Source organism: Mastacembelus armatus, chromosome 15 (genome assembly GCF_900324485.2).
Source record: "Mastacembelus armatus chromosome 15, fMasArm1.2, whole genome shotgun sequence".
Classification (NCBI taxonomy): domain Eukaryota; kingdom Metazoa; phylum Chordata; class Actinopteri; order Synbranchiformes; family Mastacembelidae; genus Mastacembelus; species Mastacembelus armatus.
The window spans coordinates 2,974,643-2,997,882 of NC_046647.1; the positions used below are offsets into that span (position 1 = coordinate 2,974,643).

General features: G+C 38.3%; 3 protein-coding genes across 9 annotated transcripts in view; 2 read left to right on the plus strand and 1 right to left on the minus strand.

Moving 5' to 3' along the window:
- The window catches only part of nt5c2a (5'-nucleotidase, cytosolic IIa), a 41,021-nt gene extending 34,360 nt beyond the window's left edge, over positions 1–6,661 (plus strand). For all 4 annotated transcript variants that reach the window (XM_026309623.1, XM_026309625.1, XM_026309624.1 and 1 more), the window contains 4 exons: positions 2,708–2,759; positions 4,649–4,709; positions 4,911–5,087; positions 5,186–6,661. In XM_026309623.1, the coding sequence (XP_026165408.1) occupies positions 2,708–2,759; positions 4,649–4,709; positions 4,911–5,087; positions 5,186–5,419 (524 nt within the window). In that variant the 3' untranslated portion in view covers positions 5,420–6,661. The remainder of the gene's footprint in view (positions 1–2,707; positions 2,760–4,648; positions 4,710–4,910; positions 5,088–5,185) is intronic.
- A 2,852-nt stretch (positions 6,662–9,513) lies between these two features.
- borcs7 (BLOC-1 related complex subunit 7) lies at positions 9,514–11,972 on the minus strand. 3 transcript variants are annotated; one of them, XM_026309632.1, is made up of 5 exons: positions 11,824–11,972; positions 10,618–10,680; positions 10,425–10,468; positions 10,303–10,319; positions 9,514–10,209 (listed from the first exon to the last, which is right to left on the minus strand). In XM_026309632.1, the coding sequence occupies exons 1-5, from the start codon at positions 11,953–11,955 to the stop codon at positions 10,175–10,177; spliced, it is 291 nt and encodes a 96-aa protein (XP_026165417.1). In that variant the 5' UTR covers positions 11,956–11,972; the 3' UTR covers positions 9,514–10,174. The 3 variants fall into 3 exon arrangements, with proteins under 3 accessions (XP_026165417.1, XP_026165415.1, XP_026165416.1); XM_026309630.1 differs by having other exon boundaries at positions 10,303–10,323; XM_026309631.1 differs by lacking the exon at positions 10,303–10,319.
- On the plus strand, positions 10,660–17,794 carry cyp17a1 (cytochrome P450, family 17, subfamily A, polypeptide 1). 2 transcript variants are annotated; one of them, XM_026309629.1, is made up of 9 exons: positions 10,660–10,709; positions 12,922–13,181; positions 13,275–13,413; positions 14,087–14,322; positions 14,672–14,758; positions 15,107–15,322; positions 15,998–16,167; positions 16,372–16,475; positions 17,180–17,794. In XM_026309629.1, exons 2-9 carry the CDS (start codon positions 12,942–12,944, stop codon positions 17,458–17,460), a joined length of 1,473 nt encoding a protein of 490 aa, XP_026165414.1. In that variant the 5' UTR covers positions 10,660–10,709; positions 12,922–12,941; the 3' UTR covers positions 17,461–17,794. The 2 variants fall into 2 exon arrangements, with proteins under 2 accessions (XP_026165414.1, XP_026165413.1); XM_026309628.1 differs by lacking the exon at positions 10,660–10,709 and having other exon boundaries at positions 12,462–13,181.
- Positions 17,795–23,240: the final 5,446 nt, after the last annotated feature.

Below are 23,240 nucleotides of genomic sequence, written 5' to 3' on the forward strand. Positions count from 1 at the left end.
ATTCAAGTAATTGTGCACTTTTGGTTTTGTTGGATTTGAGTGCGGCTTTCGATACAGTAGATTATTGCACCCTTTTAAATATACTTATATCTGAAGTTGGTAGTTGTGGCTCAATCTTAAAATGGTTTGAATCCTATTTTACTGAAAGGACTTTCTCTGTGGAATTAGGCCAGTCCTACTCATTACTGGCAACTGTGACCAGTAGAGTGCCTCAGGGCTCCATTCTGGGCCCAATTTTATTTGCTTTGTATATACTACGCCTTCATTCTGTCATAGGGTCCCATATCACATCTATGCCGATGACACCCAGTTGTCCATTAAACCAGGGTCAAAGTCCTTATTTGATTTGACTTCTTGCATAAGCGACATCAAAAGTTGGATGGGTGACAACTTTCTTCAGTTAAATGAGAGCAAGACTGAAGTCATTTTCTTTGGCTCCCCCTAACTGGTTGACGCCTTGGCACTTGATCTGAGACCATTACAAGAAAACATTCGTATTTAAGTGTTGTCTTTGATTCAAAGCTAAAATTAGTTGTCAGAGCCAGTTTTTTCCAGCTTAGGGGCTTAAACAAACTGTAATCCTTTTTGTCTTTTAGCGACTTAGAGACAGTCATTCAGGTCTTTATTTCAACAAGGTTTTGACTTTTGTATTTAAAGTCTTGCACGGTCTGACTCTAGTTTATATCGCTGACCTTATTTGTTTAGTCACCTCGGAGAGCCCTCAGATCCTCATCTGATAATCTGCTGATTGTCCCACCATCTCGCCTGAAATCTAAAGGCCACAGAGCCTTCTCTGTATTAGCCCCCAAGCTGTGGAATTCATTACCTCAAAATGTTAGGTTTTCACCATCTTTACCTGCATTTAAGATGTCATTGAAAACGTATCTTTTTTCTCAGATTTAATTATAACTCTTGGATATGCTGGTTTCTGTGGGCAAAAGTTTTAATTTTATAGTTTTAAATTCTTTTAATTAATAGTATTTTTCTTGATTTTTGATGATTTTATGGTTTTACCCATTGATTTAATTTCTAATTCTGTATTCTTTATTGTATTATGCTATTGTGCAGCACTTTGGTCTGCATTCATTGCTTAAAGGTGCTATATAAATAAATTTCACCTTGACCTTGACATATAGAAGACTTGACATGTCTTCTTTTAAATAAAACAATTCAAGTCGAAGACAAATAATCTCTTTTTATGTAATCCGTATGAAAGTAAAAAGCGGCACGGTCACATTAGAGAAGCTAATGTGATCCCGCCTCACACTGAGCGTACTATTCATATGGAAATGATTTGAGGTGAGCCAGGTAATTATGTCCACGCCCCTGAGAAATGACATAAAACGTCAAGCTTCATCATAGAATTTATGGTTTCTGCGCGTTTGGTTGATGGCATGCTACATGGGTGAATGGTTCGGATGGTTCTGGACAGTGACGAAAAGATTACTTTCTCCTCAGCGGAAGAATGCTATTCAAATGACGAATGTTTGCATTTTGAAGAGCGACTGGACCCAGCAGAGGATATAATTCCTGATGAGTAAGCCTGACTGAAAGGCTCATTATGCAGCTCATTATGTGGGTCTTTGTCTTCTCAGGTGTGAATCTCAGGATTATTCATGATCATTCACACCTTCTTACATATGCACTTTTGAAATTAAAAATTTAAATCGGTGTATTGTTTTCTGTGAATGAACAAGATGACTTTCACATCATTTTGAAGCAAACATTTTTGGCTACAAGATCCAGTTCTCAAAAGTCTTGTGAACCAATGTTCTGTATGTGTTTTATGGCCTTATTTCAGTGACAGTTTTAGTTTTTCACTAACCATGCATAAACGCTGTTTTCTCAAAAACACAATCATGTATAAACTTGCTGCCAGTTTGTGCTGATTACAGTGTTATCAGACTTTAGCCATTAATATGTTTAAAAGCAACTGAAAAAAGCACAAATGTCAGGGCATGTCAAAACATTTCCAGGGTCCCAAAACATTTCACTTGGGTAATAAGGAGTAATTGGCATGACTGTAACTTCTGAAGTAGCCTACTTCTACTTTTGGTACATTCAGAACTACACAGTATTACTAGTACTAACAAGCGCGAGCATGGACAGTCAATAATAAGAAACAATGTGCACAGGATGGAACTCAAGCTGTGGTGTCAGGAGAACAAGTGGAGAACAGGGCAGGTGTCCTGGTGAATTAGGCTATTGCTAATATTGTTCATCCAAAAAACACCAGATAACTCCAAATAGTAAAACACAACCACTCAATAACCACTACCAGCACTTCCTCCTCTGCCTATGTTATATCACGTGGTACAGTTTTTCGAAAGATGGTTCAAACTGCCACTCTATCATTTCTGCCAAATTGTCATGTCAAACTAACATTTCTGCTTTACAGGGGTATTTTCAAGGCAGATTAATTATGAATTTTGTAAAAATGAAAACCTGTCATATGCTAGCACAACCAGGAACACATTCTCATACATTACCTTATATGAGAATTTCACCTTACTGTTGTTTTCCATTACTCTATATTTTACACAGTGTAACTAAATATAATAGTCACCATAAAAAAATCACTAAAGCTCAGGTCAGTGAAAGATACAAGTCATCAGTTAAATGTAGTGTAAGTCTTGTCTTATAGTGGGACTGTAGTCATTAAAGAACATTGGGATTTGATGTACTAATGGCAGTTTTTGTTTTTCAGCCATATTTGAGGAACTTCAGTCACTGGACTGCTTCCTAGCAGAGCTTTACAAGTGAGTTCCTCTTTGTTAAAGTACAGTGCCTTGCAAAAGTATTGCATTACAACCTGGAGTTTAAATGTATTTTTATTTGGCTTTAATGTAGTGGATCTACATAAAATAGTCCAAGTTGATAAAGTAAAATGAAATAAAAAATTGATTTTAAAAAAATTCTAAAAAATTAAAAGTGGTGTGTGCATTTGTATTCACTCCCTTTGCTACGAAGCTCCTAAATAAGTTCTGGTGCTACCAATTAGAAGTTGCATAATTAGTTAAATTAAATTCACCTGACTGCACTCTAAGAAGCCCCAGAGTGCAACACCACTGAACAAAAGGCAGTATCAAGCAAGCAGCATGACAAAGGAGCTCTCTAAACAGGTTAGGGATAAAATTTTAGAGAAGTATAAATCAGGGTTGGGTGACAAAAAAATATCCAAAACTTTGAATATTCCATGAAGCACCATTAAATCCATCATAGCAAAGTGGAAAGAATATGGCACAACAGTAAACTTGATAAGAGTGGGCTGTCCACCAAAAGTCACAGACTAGACAAGGAGAGCAGTAATTGGAGAAACATTGAAAAGACCAACAATAAACCTGAAGGAGGTACTGTGGTCAGATGAGACTAAAATTGAACTTTTTCATCACGCCCAGAACACCATCCCCACAGTGAAGCATGGTGGTGGTAGTATGTTGTGGGAATGTTTTTCCATCTGCCTTTACTGAGGAAACTGATCACAAATAAAGGAGTGATGGATGGTGCAAATTACAGGGCAATTCTTGAAGAAAAACTGTCTGCCTTAGAGTTGAGACTGGGAAGGAGGTTCACCTTCCAGCACGACAATGACCCTAAACATACTGCTAAAGCAACAAAAAGTCCAGACCTCAATTAAATCCAGAACTTGTGGTCTGATTAAAGACAGCTGTACACCAGCGGAACCCATCCAACTTGCAGGAGCTGGAGCAGTTTTGCCTGGAAGAATGGGCGAAAATTACCGGTGGTTAGATGTCTCAAGCTCATAGAGATGTACCCGAAGAAATTTGTAGCAGTAATTGCTGCAAAATGTGGCTCTACAAAGTATTAACTTTAAGGGGGTAAATAGCTATGCACATCCAAATTCTTTGCTTGTCTTATTTTTTGTTTGCTTCACAATATATGCATCTCAGAAGGTGTAAGCATGCTGTGATTTATATGTTAAATCACATATAAATAGCAAAAATAATGTAAATCAATCCTTTTCAGTTTCAGGTCGTAAAATAACAAGAAAAAGGAAAAAGAAGGTGAATACTTTTGCAAGACACTGTAGTTGTTGTGTGAAATGCATTGTTTCTAAGAAAGTTCATAATGCATTTAGACATTGCATTATGCGCTATCCTTAGAATACGGGTCTAAACAGCTGTAGACTTAAATAAGGTGTTTGGAACCTCCAGCTGTAGTCTACTCGATCCTAGACGTAAGAGTCCGGGACTCAGGATCGTCTCCGCAGATAGTCTATGTTGAGGTACTTTTAGTCCATCAGGGATGGGACAAACTGAATGTAGGGGACCCACAAATATGGGTCAGCGTGGTCCGATAGTCGATATCATAAGGGGCAAATATGGTGACAAAGCGGTGGCATGCCTTTTTATTTTTATTCTTGCTTATGTACCTTTTATTTCTGTAAAGCACTTTGAATTACTCTGTGTATGAATTGTGCCATATAAATAAACTTGCCTTGCCATTGCAGTAGGGTAAGACTGGATTAGGGATACAACATATGTAGTTATTTCATTTACAGTCTGATATACAGGTTGCAATTTCAGTATGTGATATTGTATCGCCTTGAAGAATTGCTAAAGTATTCAGCTGATGTGGAAACTTTATTTTGAAAAGAGTTATGCTTACAGTAAACTTTTGTCTTTAGGCATCTAGATAGTAGCAGCAATGAGAGGCCTGACATCAGCTCCCTGCAAAGACGGATTAAGGTACAACTTGCTGTCAAACACAAACATTTTGTGCTCCTGTCTTTCACTTTAAAAGAGCTGCACTATATTCAGAAGACAACCAGTATGAGATTTTGAAGGATAATTGTGAAAAACTGTATACGTATTTTTTAAATTCTCTTCTCTTCCTATAAGGACCAATATCAGTAAATGTTTTCATGCATGAGTGTGTGTCCTCTCCAGAAAGTAACCCATGATATGGACATGTGCTACGGCATGATGGGAAGTCTGTTTCGCAGTGGTTCCCGTCAGACATTGTTTGCATCCCAAGTGATGCGCTATGCTGACTTGTATGCTGCCTCCTTCATCAACCTGCTCTACTACCCCTTCAGCTATCTGTTCAGAGCAGCACATGTACTGGTGAGATTCCCTCATAGCAAAAATTGGATACAGCCACTATCATCTGCATTTAATGTATTTTTGATTTTCAGCATTACATTAAAAATTCTCCCTCCCAGATGCCTCATGAGTCAACAGTAGAGCACACTCACGTCAACATCATCGACACAGAGTCCCCACTGGCCACACGAAACCGTCATGACATTGATTTCAAAGAGATGGAGTGCAAACGTCACCAGCTGACTCGATCCATCAGCGAGATCCAGCCCCCCCACTTCTTCCCTCAGGCTCCACAGGAGATCACCCACTGCCATGATGAAGATGATGATGAGGAGGAGGAGGAGGAGGAGTAGAAGTCTGGAGATGAATTTTGCTCCCAGTTCATTCTAGTTAGTAAGCTAGTTAATTTTCTCTAGTCTGACGTATGTTTTTATTTTTACATTTAAAAGAACATGTACACTGTCTACTAGTCTTGGACATGATCTTGAACATGATAGGGACTACTGTAGAGATATTATTTAGATCATCCATGTTCTGCTAGATTTAAATTTTCTGCTTTAGTTTTGGCTTCATTTAACTTATCAGAGTCCAGTATGCATTTATTCACTTGTACTGTAAACAGTTCACTGCCGTGCTGCTTACTCCTGTTGCATCATTCCTTCAACTTTCAAATGTATATTATGAGTTGAAGACATGAACCTTAAAGGGACAATGCATGTTAAAATCATATTGGGACCATATTGTTTTTCAAGGTTTTATTTTTTCCACTTATCAGCTAATATCCTTTCTTTGACTTTTTTGAAAGGAATTGTATAAGTGAAAAATAACAGCAATATCTGAGGGTGTGTTTTTACATAAAGACCTTGTGCATTAACACACAGCTGCTTAAACTAGACTCGGTCATAAAACAGTTCAACTGTTAAATAGTGAGTTTTAAAGTTTCGCTCTTACTTAAATACTTAATCACTCAGTATTTTCCCTCACTTGTAAAATAAGACCACCTGTCTCATACGCCTGTGTCATCACAGATTTTTTTATTTTAACATGATGAATATGCACACATGCAATAGTGTATTTTGGTATACTTTAGTATTGATAAAGGTTGCTTTTTAAATTATGTTTATTATATAATTATAATAAACATATGATTATATATAATTATGTTATTTTATTGCCCTGGTTTAAAGGACTTGTGATTTAACAGGAGGACCTGTTTGCCAAAAAAGTCTGATCTATTGGGATGGTCACAAAGTATTCAAGGCTAATGGCTAATTCACCCTTCTTTTATAGATTGTATGCTGCTGTTCCTGTCTTGTAGTGTTACACAGAAAATGACTGATTTCATTTGCTGGAGCTTCCTTGTTATGCTTGGACTGAAAAGGTGTTTTTTTTTTTTTTTTGCTTTCACAAAAATCAATTGTTTAACCCTTTTTAGCCCCATTGATCATTGATAATTTTAGACCTGTTGAGCATGGCTGATGAAAGTGAAGTGGCATGGCTACTATCTGCCACTTTGAAAACTTGCTTAGGCTTTAAACAGCAAACATACTTATGTTAACCAAATGAATACTTTTTATTTTAGCAGCAACAGTTAATACATGTATTGAAGAGCATTTTTTTCTTTTGTTGACTACTGAATGTTGAAAGGCAGCAAAGCTGTAGTTGAGACAGTATGAGTCAGACTGATGTTTGTAATAAAATTTCTCAGCTAATATTCTAGCTGAGCTTTGTTACTCATAAAATTCCAAATGACTCTCATACATTTTATCTATGGGTAAATACTATTAACGTATTGATATTGACTGGATTTTCCTTCCTTTCCTGTTACAGCAGGCTTGCTGTCAGCTTAAGTGGTGTCATCCCCCTTAATGCCACTTACACACTGTGTTCTGTTATTGCACTTGGTCACATCACACTGAATCGCATTTAACATCAGGTTTATCCACAATTACACCAAACACTGCTCAGGTTTTCCCAGGACTTCAGTCTCTTCTCCAAACACATGACACATGACAAAGCTACTAAATGTAGCACAGTGTTTTTTTCTGCTGTGCCCAAAGTCAGGAAAAACTTTGAAGGTTGTATTCCCAAAAGACTTATTTTTCATTATAAGATTCTGAAAGGTTTGATAGGGACAGTATTTATCAGACTACAACACATATGTAAGAAATATTTGCTACATATTTGTTTTTGTGTCTTCCAGGCCACAAATGTATAAGTACAACAGTAAATAAAATATATGGTGTGTTATCTGTGGTAACTTGGAACAAATATAGTTTACAAAACTGTCATGGTCTTTTAAGCTTATAATAACTGGTACTTAACTGCTAAAATATTTCACATACTGTTTTTTACTCTTTTAACTTTTTTGAAACTGGTCAGTCACAGTGGTTTTCCACATTATGTTGCCCTTAGAAACACAGGGTGTTTAAAATAAATTCTAGAGCAGTGTACTGCTACACTTCCAGTTACAGTGGGTACGGAAAGTATTCAGACCCCTTTAAATTTTTCACTCTTTGTGTCATTGCAGCCATTTGCCAAAATCAACAAAGTTCATTTTATTTCTCAATGTACACTCAGCACCCCATCTTGACAGAAAAAAACAGAAATGTAGTTTTTTGCAAATTTATTAAAAAAGTAAAACTGAAATATCACATAAGTATTCAGACCCTTTGCAGTGACACTCATATTTAACTCACATGCTGTCCATTTCTTCTGATCCTCCTTGAGATGGTTCTGCTCCTTCATTGGAGTCCAGCTGTGCACACACCTGTCTATATAAGACCTTACAGCTCACAGTGCATGTCAGAGCAAATGAGAATCATGAGGTCGAAGGACCCGCCCAAGGAGCTCAGAGACAGAATTGTGGCAAGGCTCAGATCTGGCCAAGGTTACAAAAGAATTTCTGCAGTACTCAAGGTTCCTAAGAGCACAGTGGCCTCCATAATCCTCAAATGGAAAAAGTTTTTGGGACGACCAGAACTCTTCTTTGACCTGGCCGTCCAGCCAAACTGAGCAATCGTGGGAGAAGAGCCTTGGTGAGAGAGGTAAAGAAGAACCCAAAGATCACTGTGGCTGAGCTCCAGAGATGCAGTAGGGAGATGGGAGAAAGTTCCACAAAGTCAACTATCACTGCAGCCCTCCACCAGTCGGGGTTTTATGGCAGAGTGGCCCGACGGAAGCCTCTCCTCAGTGCAAGACACATGAAAGCCCGCATAGAGTTTGCCAAAAAACACATGAAGGACTCCCAGACTATGAGAAATAAGATTCTCTGGTCTGATGAGACCAAGATTGAACTTTTTGGCATTAATTGTAAGCGGTATGTGTGGAGAAAACCAGGCACTGCTCATCACCTGCCCAATACATTCCCTACAGTGAAACATGGTGGTGGGAGCATCATGTTGTGGGGGTGTTTTGCAGCTGCAGGGACAGGACAACTGGTTGCAATTGAAGGAAAGATGAATGCGGCCAAGTACAGAGATATCCTGGAAGAAAACCTCTTCCAGAGTGCTCAGGACCTCAGACTGGGCCGAAGCTTCACCTTTCAACAGGACAATGACCCTAAGCACACAGCTAAAATAATAAAGGAGTGGCTTCGGAACAACTCTGTGACCGTTCTTGACTGGCCCAGCCAGAGCCCTGACCTAAACCCAATTGAGCATCTCTGGAGAGACCTGAAAATGGCTGTCCACCAACGTTCACCATCCAACCTGACAGAACTGGAGAGGATCTGCAAGGAAGAATGGCAGAGGATCTTCAAATCCAGGTGTGAAAAACTTGTTGCATCATTCCCAAGAAGACTCATGGCTGTACTAGCTCAAAAGGGTGCTCCTACTCAATACTGAGCACAGGGTCTGAATACTTATGACCATGTGATATTTCAGTTTTTCTTTTTTAATAAATTCTCAAAAATGTCTACATTTCTGTTTTTTTCTGTCAAGATGGGGTGCTGAGTGTACATTAATGAGAAATAAAATGAACTTTTTTGATTTTGGCAAATGGCTGCAATGACACAAAGAGTGAAAAATTTAAAGGGGTCTGAATACTTTCCGTATTATTTTGTCCTCTGTATGTGGGTCATTACCACTGTGGGTATATTGCTGTGGAACATGTGCTACATTAGACAACAAGACTTATATTTTCCACTTTCAGCACATCCAAGGGTGTGTTCTTACATAAAGACCTTGTGCATTAAACACACAGCTGCTTAAACTAGACTTGGTCATAAAACATTAGACAACAAGACTCAGGGACACTCTCAGGGTTAAGCAGATGTTTGGCCTTCAGGCTGATAAGTCCGTTCCTTTACTCATTTACCAAGAGTCTGAGCTGATAGTATAGCCCAGAAAGGTTTCTGTTTACAATTTCTTAGCTTTAGGGTGAAATGGACCGTAAAGTTGTTCAGGTCTTTACACCTGTCCATGTCTCCCACATCCAACATGCTGACTACAATAAATGACTGTTCATTTAATAATATGTCCCAGACATTTAATATTTTTTACAAGAGATGATGATATAGATATTCCACAACTGAGGGCCCAAATACTCTGGTGGTCTTATGCAACCAGTGTGCAGGGCACCAAAGTTTTCTGTAACATAATCAGTGAAGTCGTGCTTTTAGGGTTACAGCTCTCACACATCAGTTTTATATTAGCTGCCTATACCATCAAATCTTTTGTTGTAGACAGGAAATAAAATGTTAACTTCTATCACTCATTGGAAAAGTCTAGAACTACCATACAAAAGTGTGTAAAAGAAGTTTTAAGGCTTGTGACTCATTTCATTCTTTTGAGCTACAGGTGTCTGATTCTACACCATTTTAACACTCACATGATGCTTGTTTCAGTCACATGATGGCATTATCAGGTACTAATATGAAACAGGTAATGTAATAAATCAGTTTAATACAACAAATAACATTTTGCATAACTAGGTGGTGAAAAATGGTGTTTGTTACCAAGCTCCATTTCACTTCTAAAATGTTAACTAACAGCACTTGCAAGTGTACCAGCCACAACTGTTATAGAGGATAAATATGACATTAAACATGCTTCAAATCCTGCTGAGACTGAGGATGGGGGTGTGTTATCTTCACTTCAGAAGGTGTCTCAGTTGATCCTGCAGGTTTTTAGAGTGCTCCACACTGGAGGATGGAAACAAATGCACATGATCAGTCTCTGTTATGGCTTACTGATAAAACTGTAAAGCATAAACAGAGTGGAGTGTTTAGACTTACTTCTTCTGGATGGCCTCCTGCCTTAGTAACAGACAATGAGACAGACTCTTTCAGTGTTCACTTAAACCAAATGTTAACAGGTTTCATAATTTTGTACTCACAAATAGGTGACTGATACTCACTGGTACTGTAAATGTGTGGTGATAATGGACATTTTCCTCAGACTCTGGAACACATATGATAATGATGTTAAAAGTTTTGTGGATCATACAAACAAGAGCAAGTAACTTCACATTATATTACTCCTCTGAGTTGTCACAAACACTGCCAATGTATAATGGGTTGAATTACCTGACTGTATATTTTGATACTTACATCCTCAGAGTGCAGGATGGCATCCTCCTGAATGACCATATTTCTTGCTGCCTGACCAAGAAGCTGAATGATATGACATGACATTTAGGGCTGTAAGTACTGATTTTTGATTTACTATTAATCTGACAAGAGTTTCTGTGTTTTTGTTTTGTCAGATAACTAACTCCAAATTCCAAACTAAGATCTTCACATGAAAAAAAAGGAAAGTAGAAAATTCAAATTAATTCTGCTCAAAGGCTGAACCTGGGAATTGCACTTTAGCTTGTAGAGTGACTCAAATGATCCAGCAAATTAACTGCACAGTTTGCAGTCATATGAAGATGTATGTGAACCCTTCGGAATGAATTGGTGTTCTGGATTAATTGCACCATTGGATTTAATTTCTTGTTGAACCCCCAGCAACAACATTAAACATGTGCTTCCTGTAGTTGGATCAGACCTACACAGACATTCAGGAAAAATGCTGAACCATTGTTTAGTCATAATCTTTAATCCATCTTTACTTGATTAAGGTCTGGCTTCTCACAGGGCTACTCCAAAAATTGTTACTCTGGGCTCCTGTTTTAGTTCACTAACATTTTGTGTTTTGTCAGGAGTAATCCCAGCTGGGTATTCACTTCTGAATAGCCACATTTCTAAATTGTCTCTATTTCTAGATAGTTTCTGTGGACTGGTGAATATCTAAGCTCTTTGCCCAGCTCTAACGTCAGGTCTGTTTTAAACGATTAGACTCCAGTTTTGCTCGAGTTATGTTTGCTTTTGTTGATACCATGCCAGAAGTTTCACATGCTTTTTAATTCTGGATAGAGAATGATGCATTCAGTATACAAATGGTAACAAAGCCTAAAGCTCAACTGTCAAAATAAAACTCATTCTACTAGAGTGACTGTTGAGTGTTCTAGCAATGCTATTATTTTGAATAGAAAATCACTGTTCTGGTGGTGACTCCGGACATTGGAAATTTTTTTAAACAAACTTTATTGGGCTTCATTATTGTCAAACGTCAACTTTTCCTCTACAAATAATAAAATAGATACTTATGGCATCATAGAAACAAAGGGCACGAGGAGAAGCTGTTAACCTTATAGGATTAAAATAAAATAGTAAATAGACAAAGAAAACACGGATTTTGTACTCCTTGGTTTCGCGATGAAGATGTCTCAACAGCTGTATAATGTTCTAATCAAAGCACTCGTATCGTTTTACCTCCTGACTCCGGGATCCTCTCAGCACTTGGCGGGTCAGTGCCATGGCATCCCCACTACAGGAGCCCACTTTATCAGATAATAACCCTTTGACAGACTGACCAAACCGCGTCTGGCACTCACTTGACGCCATTTTTGTTTACTTAACGACGGTACACGGGAAGGGCCAAACTACAGAGCAACGCGTACGGGAGACGCGTTTAATTTAACAGCCAGGCAAATTAAACAACTTTCTTTTGGATATTCATTTAGATTTTCTTTGTAATTTGCGTCATTGATGCTTGATTGATGATCGTGTTATCTTCTGTTTCATTATTATTGTTTATTGGGTGTAATACAACTTTTAAAGAATTAATTAGGTCTATGTAAACTATGTATTATATAAGTTAAAATAATATTTTACGTATCGTGTTGTGCTGATAGCCTATATGAGTATATAGGGCAAGTCAAACGTTAAATGTTAAATAAAGGTACTGTAAGAACTTGAGTCTCTGGTGCCAGAGGCATTCACCTCCCTAAGTAAAATAAGAAATACTACATTGTAACTAATACAGAAGAACAGAAGTATTGTCAGTAATACTGTAATTTCTGTTAATTAATGTATACTGTCATTTAACTTGTTTCTCTGTGTGGTTTCAGTAAATCTTAAGGATCAATATTTTGTATGTTAAATGTTCCTTTACAAAGTGAGCACAATGGCTGCAAAGATAAATATCGTTGGCTTGGAAATATGAATATTCTGAAATGTTAATATAAATCAATATCCAAGTAAAGTATGTAGCTTATCATAAAACTGCATTGTGGTACAGTAATGTAGTTCATTACTTTCCACCACTGCTGACTACACATTCGTAGTGTTATGTGAAAGGGTTAAGTGATTCAGGTCATCTTATCAGCCTTAAATATTCAGCGTCAAGGATTTGGCATTGAAGAAGCTCCATAAAAGTGTGGCTCTGCACCAGCTCAGGGCTTTCATGCACAGCTCTCTGTGATGCTTGGCCTCCAGTGAACCGAACCCTTCTGTAAGGGTTCTGTGCTACAGAAATGGCTTGGTTTTTGTGTTTGTATGTGTTTTTGGCTGTGGGACTAGCTTTCTTAGTGGTGGAGCTGAAGCTCAGGATGTCTGCACGTGGCTCCAGTGATCCCCCATGCCTACCAGCACTACCCCTGATTGGCAGTTTGCTGAGTCTGCGAACCTCACACTCTCCTCATATATTTTTTAAAAAATTACAAGAGAAATATGGACAGACATATTCTCTGATGATGGGATCTCACTGTGTCATCATTATCAACCAGCACACACATGCCAAAGAAGTCCTGCTGAAGAAGGGAAAAATATTTGCAGGAAGACCCAGAACTGTGAGTATAGGTCAGTTTTACTGTCTTCTTCTTCTCAGCAGGAGCAAAAATCAACTGTTTTCACCTTTTCCATCCCTATCCTATGTGATGAAGGTGACCACAGATGTTTTGACCAGAGATGGGAAAGACATTGCATTTGGAGACTACAGTGCTACCTGGAGGCTCCACAGAAAAATAGTCCATGGAGCTCTGGGCATGTTTGGAGAAGGCTCTGCCTCCATTGAGAAGATCAGTAAGTACAATTCCTTTAAAAAAAATTTCTGATACATAATTGTTATAGACACAATAACTGCTTTGCTCAACTGCTTTGACAACATTTGAAAAATGCTTTGTCATGCATACAGTATTTATGATGAATATTGATCAATCAATTAAAAAGTCAGTTTACCCAAATAACAAAAATAGTTTAGTATTATTTGTACAGGTTTTGAGATACCTGAATGTTTCTGTCCCCAGACCAACAGAATGCAAGTGAGTGGAACATGAACATATGAAATGGAAGCATCCAACATGAAAATATACCTGAAACAGAAACAACAGCATTGTTCCATAAAGATCAAACTGAACTGCATGAACACATATGGAGAGCATAACTGAGATTACAATACTACGATCAAAGAGATTAATGCTGCACTTGAACAGTCAGGTTAGGGATGTTGACAATGTTGACAAGGATGACAATTACTGTTTCACTCAATCGGAAAATTACAGAAAAAATGTACAATCCATCACAAAGCCCAGGTTTTGGGGCAGCAGATGGTGAACAACAATAGAGTTACTTTGGAGCAAGGCCTCAATCCACCCATTATAAGAATGCCATGTATGAATAAATGAACATTTCATTAGGATTTTTAAAAGTTTTAATTGAGTTCATGAAGGTGGTTTGTCCACTGTGTGTTGCTCAGTTTGTACAGAGGCCCAGGGTCTGTGCACCATCCTGTTTGAAGCAGCAGCTGGTGGACTGGCCCTGGATTTTTCTCCTGAGCTGACTCGGGCTGTCACCAACATTGTCTGTTCACTCTGCTTCAACTCAACCTATCACAGAGGAGACCCAGAGTTTGAAGCCATGCTACAGTACAGCCAAGGCATTGTGGACACTGTGGCTAAGGACAGCCTGGTGGACATCTTCCCCTGGTTACAGGTAGTACAATTTGAATGTAGGAAACAACAGAATGGAAAAAAGGAGGACAAAGGAGTACAAAGGTGCATCATGAGTATTTTTAAATATTAATGTATTTTAGGTATTACAATGATATAAGACCACATTTCCCTTTTGTCCAATGAGATTCCTATGTGAAAGAATTTAATGTATTCTGGAAAAATAGTTCTCTACTGAAATGTGTCTCCCTTAAAACCTCGACTAGTGGCCAGTGTAAAACATAAATGAATGTGTATATGTATATATATATATATATATATATATATATATGTGTGTGTGTGTGTGTCTGTGTCTGTGTGTGTGTGTATAAATCAGTGTCTCTCTGTCACAGATTTTTCCCAATGCAGACCTGAATCTTCTAAAGCATTGTGTTTCAATCAGAGACAAACTTCTCCAGAAGAAATATGATGAACACAAGGTACAATTTTCTTTTGTTAGTAGAGACCAACCACCAACTGCAAAACACCACATCTATAGATTTATATAGGCATCTGACATTTGTGATTCATACTGATTCCTTCCTTCCTACATGTTTGCTTGGAATATTATTGTAATAAATAGAAACTGATTAGTGGCAGTCATTTTAACCCTTAGCAATCTTAGCTTGCTATCCTTTGTTTGCTATCCTTTTTGATCACAGCAGCATGATCAATGACCACCAAGGTGTACTTTGCTTTACCTGCTAAATGCATTCCACATGAAAGAAGAGTATACAAAATATTATGAGTGTGTTTGTACTGTGCACTCACATGACACCCACTCTTAGGCAGATTACACGGACCATGTGCAGAGAGATCTGCTAGATGCTCTGCTGAAAGCCAAACGTAGCGCTGAGAACAACACTGCAGACATCAGTGCAGAGTCTGTGGGCCTCAGTGAAGACCACCTTCTCATGACTGTGGGAGACATCTTTGGTGCTGGCGTGGAAACCACCACCACTGTACTTAAATGGGCCATTACATATCTCATCCATCACCCACAGGTAAGATTGGAGCAACAGCAGGGAGCCTGAGTTTGAAGTTTTGGGCATACAGATTATTATGTTCAAATAACTAATCACAAGGTTTTCCTCCTTCATACATTATTGCTTTACATGATAGAATGCCTTAATTTTGACATAAAGCAATATATTGTATGACTAGATAAAAGCATCTGTCACACCCTGTCACTCTCTCAAGCTATAATTTTCTGTCTATTTCTCCTCAAACTCAAAACTCTATCTGATTTCAATTAAGGTTGGGCATTGTGTGTGGGGTTTTCTGCTTTTTGCTTTTAGCATTTTTTGAGTTTACAAACATGCAGCAGTTGGAGAAGCTGTAGTTCCTCTGGAGTCCACTGGATACTACTCTGACTATAAACACTCAAGTGTGAACTTCATACAAAATAGCCACATTGTTAAAGCACATACCACTTGACCACACTATCAACATGAATCTTTGTTATTTGTCACCCCCCTCTCTCCTCTTATCCTGTGTTCAAGAAAAGTTGAAAATGCCAAAAAAAAAAATTTTTTTTAAACTGTAGAATTCATAAGAGCTAAGAGACTTCTATCAACCATGGCTTTGTGAAATCTAATGGATAAGACAAAACACCAATTTATTATAATAAAGTGTATTTTGGTGGATAATATGGGTTTTTGTGTGTCATGTGTGTTTAGGTGCAGAAGCATATCCAGGAGGAGTTAGACAATAAGTTGGGCTGCCACCGGTCTCCCCAGCTAAGTGACAGAGGCAGTCTGCCCTACCTGGAGGCAACCATCAGGGAGGTGTTACGGATCCGCCCTGTGGCCCCTCTACTCATCCCCCATGTGGCCCTCAGTGACACCAGGTGTGCAAAACAACACCTTGGCATTCATTCACTGACATTCACCTCAGAATGTTTGGAAACAATATAAAAGATCTATACAGCAATAGTTATGTCAAAGATACTTATTTCATCTACAAAGAATGTCAAACCTAAGAACAACCAATGTGTGAAAAAGCACTTTTCATGCTACCTCCTTCACTTTGTTCGCTTTTTGCTCCTCTGCAGCATCAGCGATTTCACAGTCAAGAAAGGAACTCGAGTCATCATCAACCTGTGGTCTCTGCACCATGATGAGAAGGAATGGGAAAACCCTGAGCTCTTTAACCCTAGTAGGAGGAAACCTCTGTTCACAGCGCCATGTTTTGTCCTGGAATGCAACGATGTGTAGTTATCAAGTGTCATTAATTTTTTTATTGGTTACTGAACTAAATAAATTGCTTGATTAATGGTGACACAAATAAAAAAAACATTTCTGGCCACTGATATTGTTAACACGACTGTCACCATTTTCATTAAACCGTGGTGCGTAACAATTCATTAACAGAAAATATGTTGATAAATTGCTAAACTTCAAAGTAAATGTATAGAAATTGATAATCATTCCACTACACTTAATAAAATGGAATTTCATTTGTGCTGCTCACAACACTGAAAATAAACATTTCGCAAGAAGAGCAATGTGTCTTTCCAGACAAAAACCTCACCTAATTGGGAAATTGTTCCTGAAAATACAAATTATCTTTCCAATTCCATCTACCACCTATCTTACATTCTGGAAAAATAAAACAAAAGCTTGAATAACTAGATTTTGCTGAGTAGAAAAGAGTGGATTGTTGAAATTATAGAACTGACCATTTAAGAATGCACTGTTGCATGAAAGCTCTTACAGTCTTTGTGGTGTAAAAACGTTAAATTTATGTGAACCAAATTATGTGCAGCACATGAAACATCAGCACCAAGGTGAACCCTGTATGTGAGGTTAGTACTTTTGCTTCTGTGTGTTAATTAAAATTCCTGTCTTCTTCCTCTGTAGGCCGGTTTTTGAACAGTGAGGGCACGGTTCTGACCACCCCATCACCTAGCTATCTGCCATTCGGTGCAGGGGTCAGGGTTTGTCTGGGTGAGGCCTTGGCCAAGATGGAGCTCTTCCTCTTCCTGTCTTGGATTCTACAGCGCTTCACCCTCTCTGTTCCACTAGGCCACTCTCTGCCAAGTCTGGAAGGCAAGTTTGGTGTAGTCCTCCAGCCAGCCAGGTACAAGGTGAATGCCATACCCAGACCAGGCTGGGAAAAAAGCAAGTGCCAGGCATGTTGAGTTTTCAAACTGCACCAACATCAGGGTGGGGGGAGATGAAGCAGCGTCTCCTCCTCCTCTCTCAGGTTGTCTGAATGCTGACACTCACTCCAAACCTGCACTTTGAAGTCTACAGCATAGCTCTTTCTTTTGGACAGCATTTTCTCTTGTGTTACACCAGGAGGTAGAGTTTAGCGGAAACAAAAATGTTTTTAATTTTTCAGCGGTACAAAATTGATCTTCAATTGAATCAAGAATGCAATCTAGTGAGCACTCAACAAAATGACTGTAAATATTCACATATAAGTCGCTTCAATATATAAGTCACAGGACAAACCAGAGGAGTAAAAAGAAGTGCGACTTATAGACGGAAAATACGATAAATTGATTCTACAGATATGGGTCGTTTTAGAGGTATTCATTAAGTGGGAAACAGGAATTCTAAACAGAAAAATAAGCTGACATTACTAACACCATTATCCACAATAACGCAGGATATCTGTACTTAATTTAAAAAGATATGCATTACATTTGCCTAAGATTATATGATGAATGAGTTCTGCACCATCAAGGTATTTGGAAAACCCTGTTATTTCACCACATAGATCAGAGATTTATGTCATCACTACATTAGATCAACTGATAGATGTGAAAACAGTTGGCATAGGTAAAATACTTTCTTTTTGTGGCTACAAAGTAATTTCCTTCATTATTTACAGTTACAAATCTCATAATGTACTTTGAAGTCAAACCATGTTTATGTATTTCATAAAATAAAAAATGCTTGTAAAGCTTGAAGAATCTTTGAATAAATCCAATAAAATCAATATCAAACATATTTGATATTTACGATCGAGGCTCCGACCTGATCAGAAGCATAATAAAATAATCGTGTTGACCACCATAATCATAGTTGAAACCATGAGCTTCCTTTAATCTACCTTTCCACTCTCTTGTGCAACGTTTATTCATTTTTTGCTTGCCATATTCAATATCATTATTCAGCAAATACAACTCTCTACAGCCTTCAGTGTGTACTAGAAGAACTGCACTCTTATTCCTTTGCAAGAAAACTTCTAACAAAAAAAAGAGCATCTTATAGAGTCGGGTTCTCTCAGAAGTAAAGATGGGCCAAGGTTCATTATTCTGTGAATAAGCTGTGTCTACAAATTGTCAAACAATTTCAGAATAATGTTCGTCAAAATAAAATTGCAAAGATGTTAAATACATCATTGTATATAATATCAGTGGCCTACATAATATCATCAAAAGATTCAGAGAATCTGGGGAGATCTCTGTGTGCAAGGAACAAGGCCGAAATACAATACTGGATGCCTGTGATCTTCAGGCCCTCAAGATGGCACTACATTAAAACAGGCATGATTCTGCAATGACATCACTGCATGGACTCAAGAAAAAATCTGAGCACAGTTTGCAGTGCCATCCAAAAATGCAAGTTTAAAGCCCTATCATGCAAAAAAGAAGCCATATATGAACACGATCCACAAACACTGCTGTCTTCTCTAGGCCAAAGCTCAGGTAAAATGGTCTGAAATGCAGATTGCACATCTGGAAAGCAGGGGTGGGAAGTAACAAAATACATTTGAGTAGGTTTTTTTGTGTACTTGTCATTTTTAAAGTTTTTTTTTAAATCTGTAATTTTAGTTTTACTTAAGTATATATATTTTGAAGTGTTATACTTTGATACATTTCAAATCACATCCATTACTGAGTAAAAAATAAATAATAAAAAATGCCTAACTGGAAACTACTGTAGTAGTACATTTTTGTTCATTTTATTGCCAAGGCCTGGATGACCAGTAACTTTTTACTTTTAAACTCAGAGAAAACAGAAGTTATTATGTAAAATATAGAATAGAATTTAAAATCCTTCTTCTCACATACAAATCCCTTCATAATCAAGCTCCTTCATACCTTAAAGACCTCATAGTACCATATTATCCCAATAGACCACTTCGCTCTCAGAGTGCAGGTCTACTTGTGGTTCCCAGAGTTTCCAAAAGCAGACTGGGAGGCAGAGCCTTTAGTTATCAAGCTCCTCTCCTGTGGAACCAGCTCCCAGCCTGGGTTCAGGAGGCAGACACTCTCTATACTTTTAAGGCTAGACTTAAAACCTTCCTCTTTGACAAAGCATATAGTTAGGGCTGGCTTCAGGCAACCCTGAACCATCCCTTAGTTATGCTGCTATAGGCCTAGACTGCCCGAGGACCATCAGTGCACTGAGCTCCAAATCACAATTCAATCATCTCAAGGCACTTTACAAAAACTAAAACTAAAAACCCAACAAATCCCTTATGAGCAAGCACTTGGCGACAGTGGAGAGCAAAAACTGGTCCCACCAACCTGCAGTGTCTATTTGTTGTTTATTGTTGCTGTTCTTTTCTCTCTCCTCTATCCACTCACCCCAACCGGTCGAGGCAGATGGCCGCCCAAACTGAGCCCGGTTCTGCTGGAGGTTTTTTCTTCCGTTAAAGGGAGTTTTTCCTCTCCACTGTTGCCAAGTGCTTGCTCATAAGGGAATTGTTGGGTTTTTAGTTTTAGTTTTTGTAAAGTGCCTTGAGATGATTTGTATTGTGATTTGGCGCTATCCAAATAAAATTGAATTGAATTGAATTGAATTGAATTGAATAAACCTAACCAAGACATTTAATTTCTTAACCCAATCCAAGATATTTTATTTCCTAACCCTAACCAAAATGTGTTATTGCCCAAACCTAACTGAGATATTTTATTTTCTTAAACCTAACCAACATGTTTTATTTTCTAAACCTAAACAAGACGTTTTAATGCCTAAACCTAACCAAAATGTAGTTGTCTTAAGAATGTAACTTATATAATGTATGTAATGACAACAATGAAGATCTGTAGGATAATAATGACCTTCTGAACCTATCACTAGGTTCCAGTAGGTGAGTAGGGACCTACTGACCAATATAAATAGGACTGCTGTACGCTGATAACATCTATTCAATAGTAAGACAACTGTTAGACCGGGTGTGTCGATCAACACTGACCCTCCTCCTGATGCACCGTTTGAAGAGGAGATTGAGCCTAATGCAGATAAAAAGATTGACAAGCACCCCTGGCTGTATTTAACCTTTTTTGATTATTTAACATGTAGAGCATGCACTTTGAGTTATTTGCACTATTGGAATATTAGTGTAGATGTTTGTTGCACAAAAATACATGACATGCATTCCCAATATATTTAAAATGTTATATCATGTTATTTTTATGGCACTTTAATTTTGAATGTTTAACAGAGCAGTAAAATGAAATGTGGTCGCATTGTCGATGCAGCGGCTCGGAGCTGTGGTTGTAAGGTCTCTGGTGCCTGTTATGGCGGCAATCCCCAAACCCAGTGATGGACACTGGAGGTAAGGGATGCCATCAACTTGAAGAAGGAGTCCTACCGTGTCTGGCTGGATTGTGGGACTCCTGAGGCAGTTGATGGGTACTGGCAGGCCAAGCGTGCTGCGACCCGGGTGGTGGCGGAGGCCAAAACTCGGGTTTGGGAAGAGCTCGGTGACCAGGATTTTCCTCTGTGGATCTTGAGGCTCAACTGTGTCTCTTGTTTTTCTGCCTGATGCAGATGTTGTCTTGTTGAAGGTCCACTTGGGGTAGCCACAGGTTTTGAGGGTTGTCTTCAAGTGAGTGTCCTCCTTTCTCTTGGCCTCCATAGAAGTAGGGATGTTGTTTGCTCTGTGGTGAAAAGTCCTGATGACTCCTAGTTTGTGTTGCAGTGGGTGATGGGAGTCAAAAAGAAGGTATTGGTTCAGTCTGTCTGAAATTATGTATACCTTTTAATTCTCCAGGTATTTGTTTGAGCATGCATAGTAAGAAAACTCAGTATATCACAAGCCTGAGCCATCTTCATTGCTTTACACAGTGGAACTCAAAATATGAAATTAAGTGCATACTCAGAAGTGCCATCATAAGTGCATGATGTCATGTTTGTATAGGTGATGTGACAAGAGAATGGAGAGACAGCTATGAGAGATGGAGTTGCATATAGCTGTGTGGCTCACTGAGTTTGCAACAGGTGCTGCATACTAACATTTCCAACCATACTAAATCAATCAATTACACACCCACCTCTTTTTCCACCATGACCAGGGTGTATGCATGTTCATCTCTGTGCAAATATAGTGAACCCCCTGACTGTTTAATTAATCTGTTAGAAGTGTCAGTTCACACATCCAGTGTGCATGCACTAAAGATGGGTTCCACAAACTTGCCTTGTTTCTTCTTACTTTCCTTTTTAAGTCAGTCCTATAATATGAACACTGTTAGGTCTCATATTGTCATGATCCGTTATGCACTTCCTGTTCTGGACTCTATTTTGACATTATTTCCAATTTTGGATTAGTTTATGTCTCGTGTTTTATATTTCACATTTGCCGAGTGTGTTCACTTGTGATTAAATTGTTTTATTCTTGTCTTTAAACATTTGTTCTTTTGCTGTTGTCAGTTTCTTGTCATCATCATTTGTTTGTCAGCTTTGCTTGTTTACCACCTCTGTTAACCTTTCTTTAGTTTGATTGGATTTTTTTCCTAGGCCCTCCAGATCTACACATCCAGATCAGTGCCTTTTGTCACTCAGTTTAAAGTTTGGAGATTCTTTGTGTTTTCAAGGACACTTTGGACTTTTTGATTTCATTGAAAGCTTCTGCTTTTGTTGGATGCCTTAGTTTATCTTCACTTACAGTAATAAAGCCTTATGCATTCTCAGCTCGCCAGGTCTGTCTGCACACGTCCAACCCCGAAAATCCTGACATCTAATTCACCTAAAACATACACACAGATAATCAGAGTGCGGACCAGCCAACAGAGGCAGAGTGACAATGGAGCTTTCTTCTTGGTATTTGTTAAAAACATAAGGGCAAAGACTAATTAAATCACACTGTCAATATTTAGAAAAACAATTACAGTTTTTACAGTTGATGGATGAGAGCAGGTAGATGAGAAGGCAGTGTCAGCACAATTGTGTAGGGAGCTCAATTATTCAATGATAGTTGTATGATTTGCAGGTATCAATACTTACTGCTTTAAAATCAAGCAAAATTAAATCAATGAGAAGGACCAGTATAAAGTCTGGTTTCAGTCTGTCCTTCACCATTTGTGTCAGCTATTTTCTTCATGTCCAAAACATTTATACACATTGGGTCAGGAACACAGGAAGGTGACAGAAGGAATAAGGAGTCTCTAGGAGAACAGAAGATATGTACAAATACATGAGAACTAGAAAGCTCTGGAAAGTTGAATGTCTGTGTTACTGATACCAGGAAAGAGGAAGTACAATGTGGTAGCCACTGATGATCCGAATTGAGAGCAGGTGTGCAGACTCTAATCAGTATCTGGGAACAAACAGGCTGTGTCCGAATGCCCGCCCTAATCATAGGGCCCTATATAGTAACTACGCCATTTTGTAGTGATGTCCGAACTGCTAAAACTTAAAAGTGGTTCCCTCAAAATTTCACACAATGTATTGGAAACAGTAGTGAGAAGTGATCGTCACTAGACAGGCAGAACCCATTGCATGGATGAAAAAATGGCAGGGTCGCCCGAAAGTCACTTTGACATGACTTATAAATGTAAGTATTAATATTAAGTTACACCTTTTAAGAAAACATTCAGGATGAGATAAATTAATTTTCACCACTAAATTATTAATAAATAAAAATAATATGAGTTTAAACACCAAATGATCACCATTTGAACACCAAATGACATCTACATGCTCCGGTGGCCCTTGCTACTTCATAATCAGCAGCAGAAAA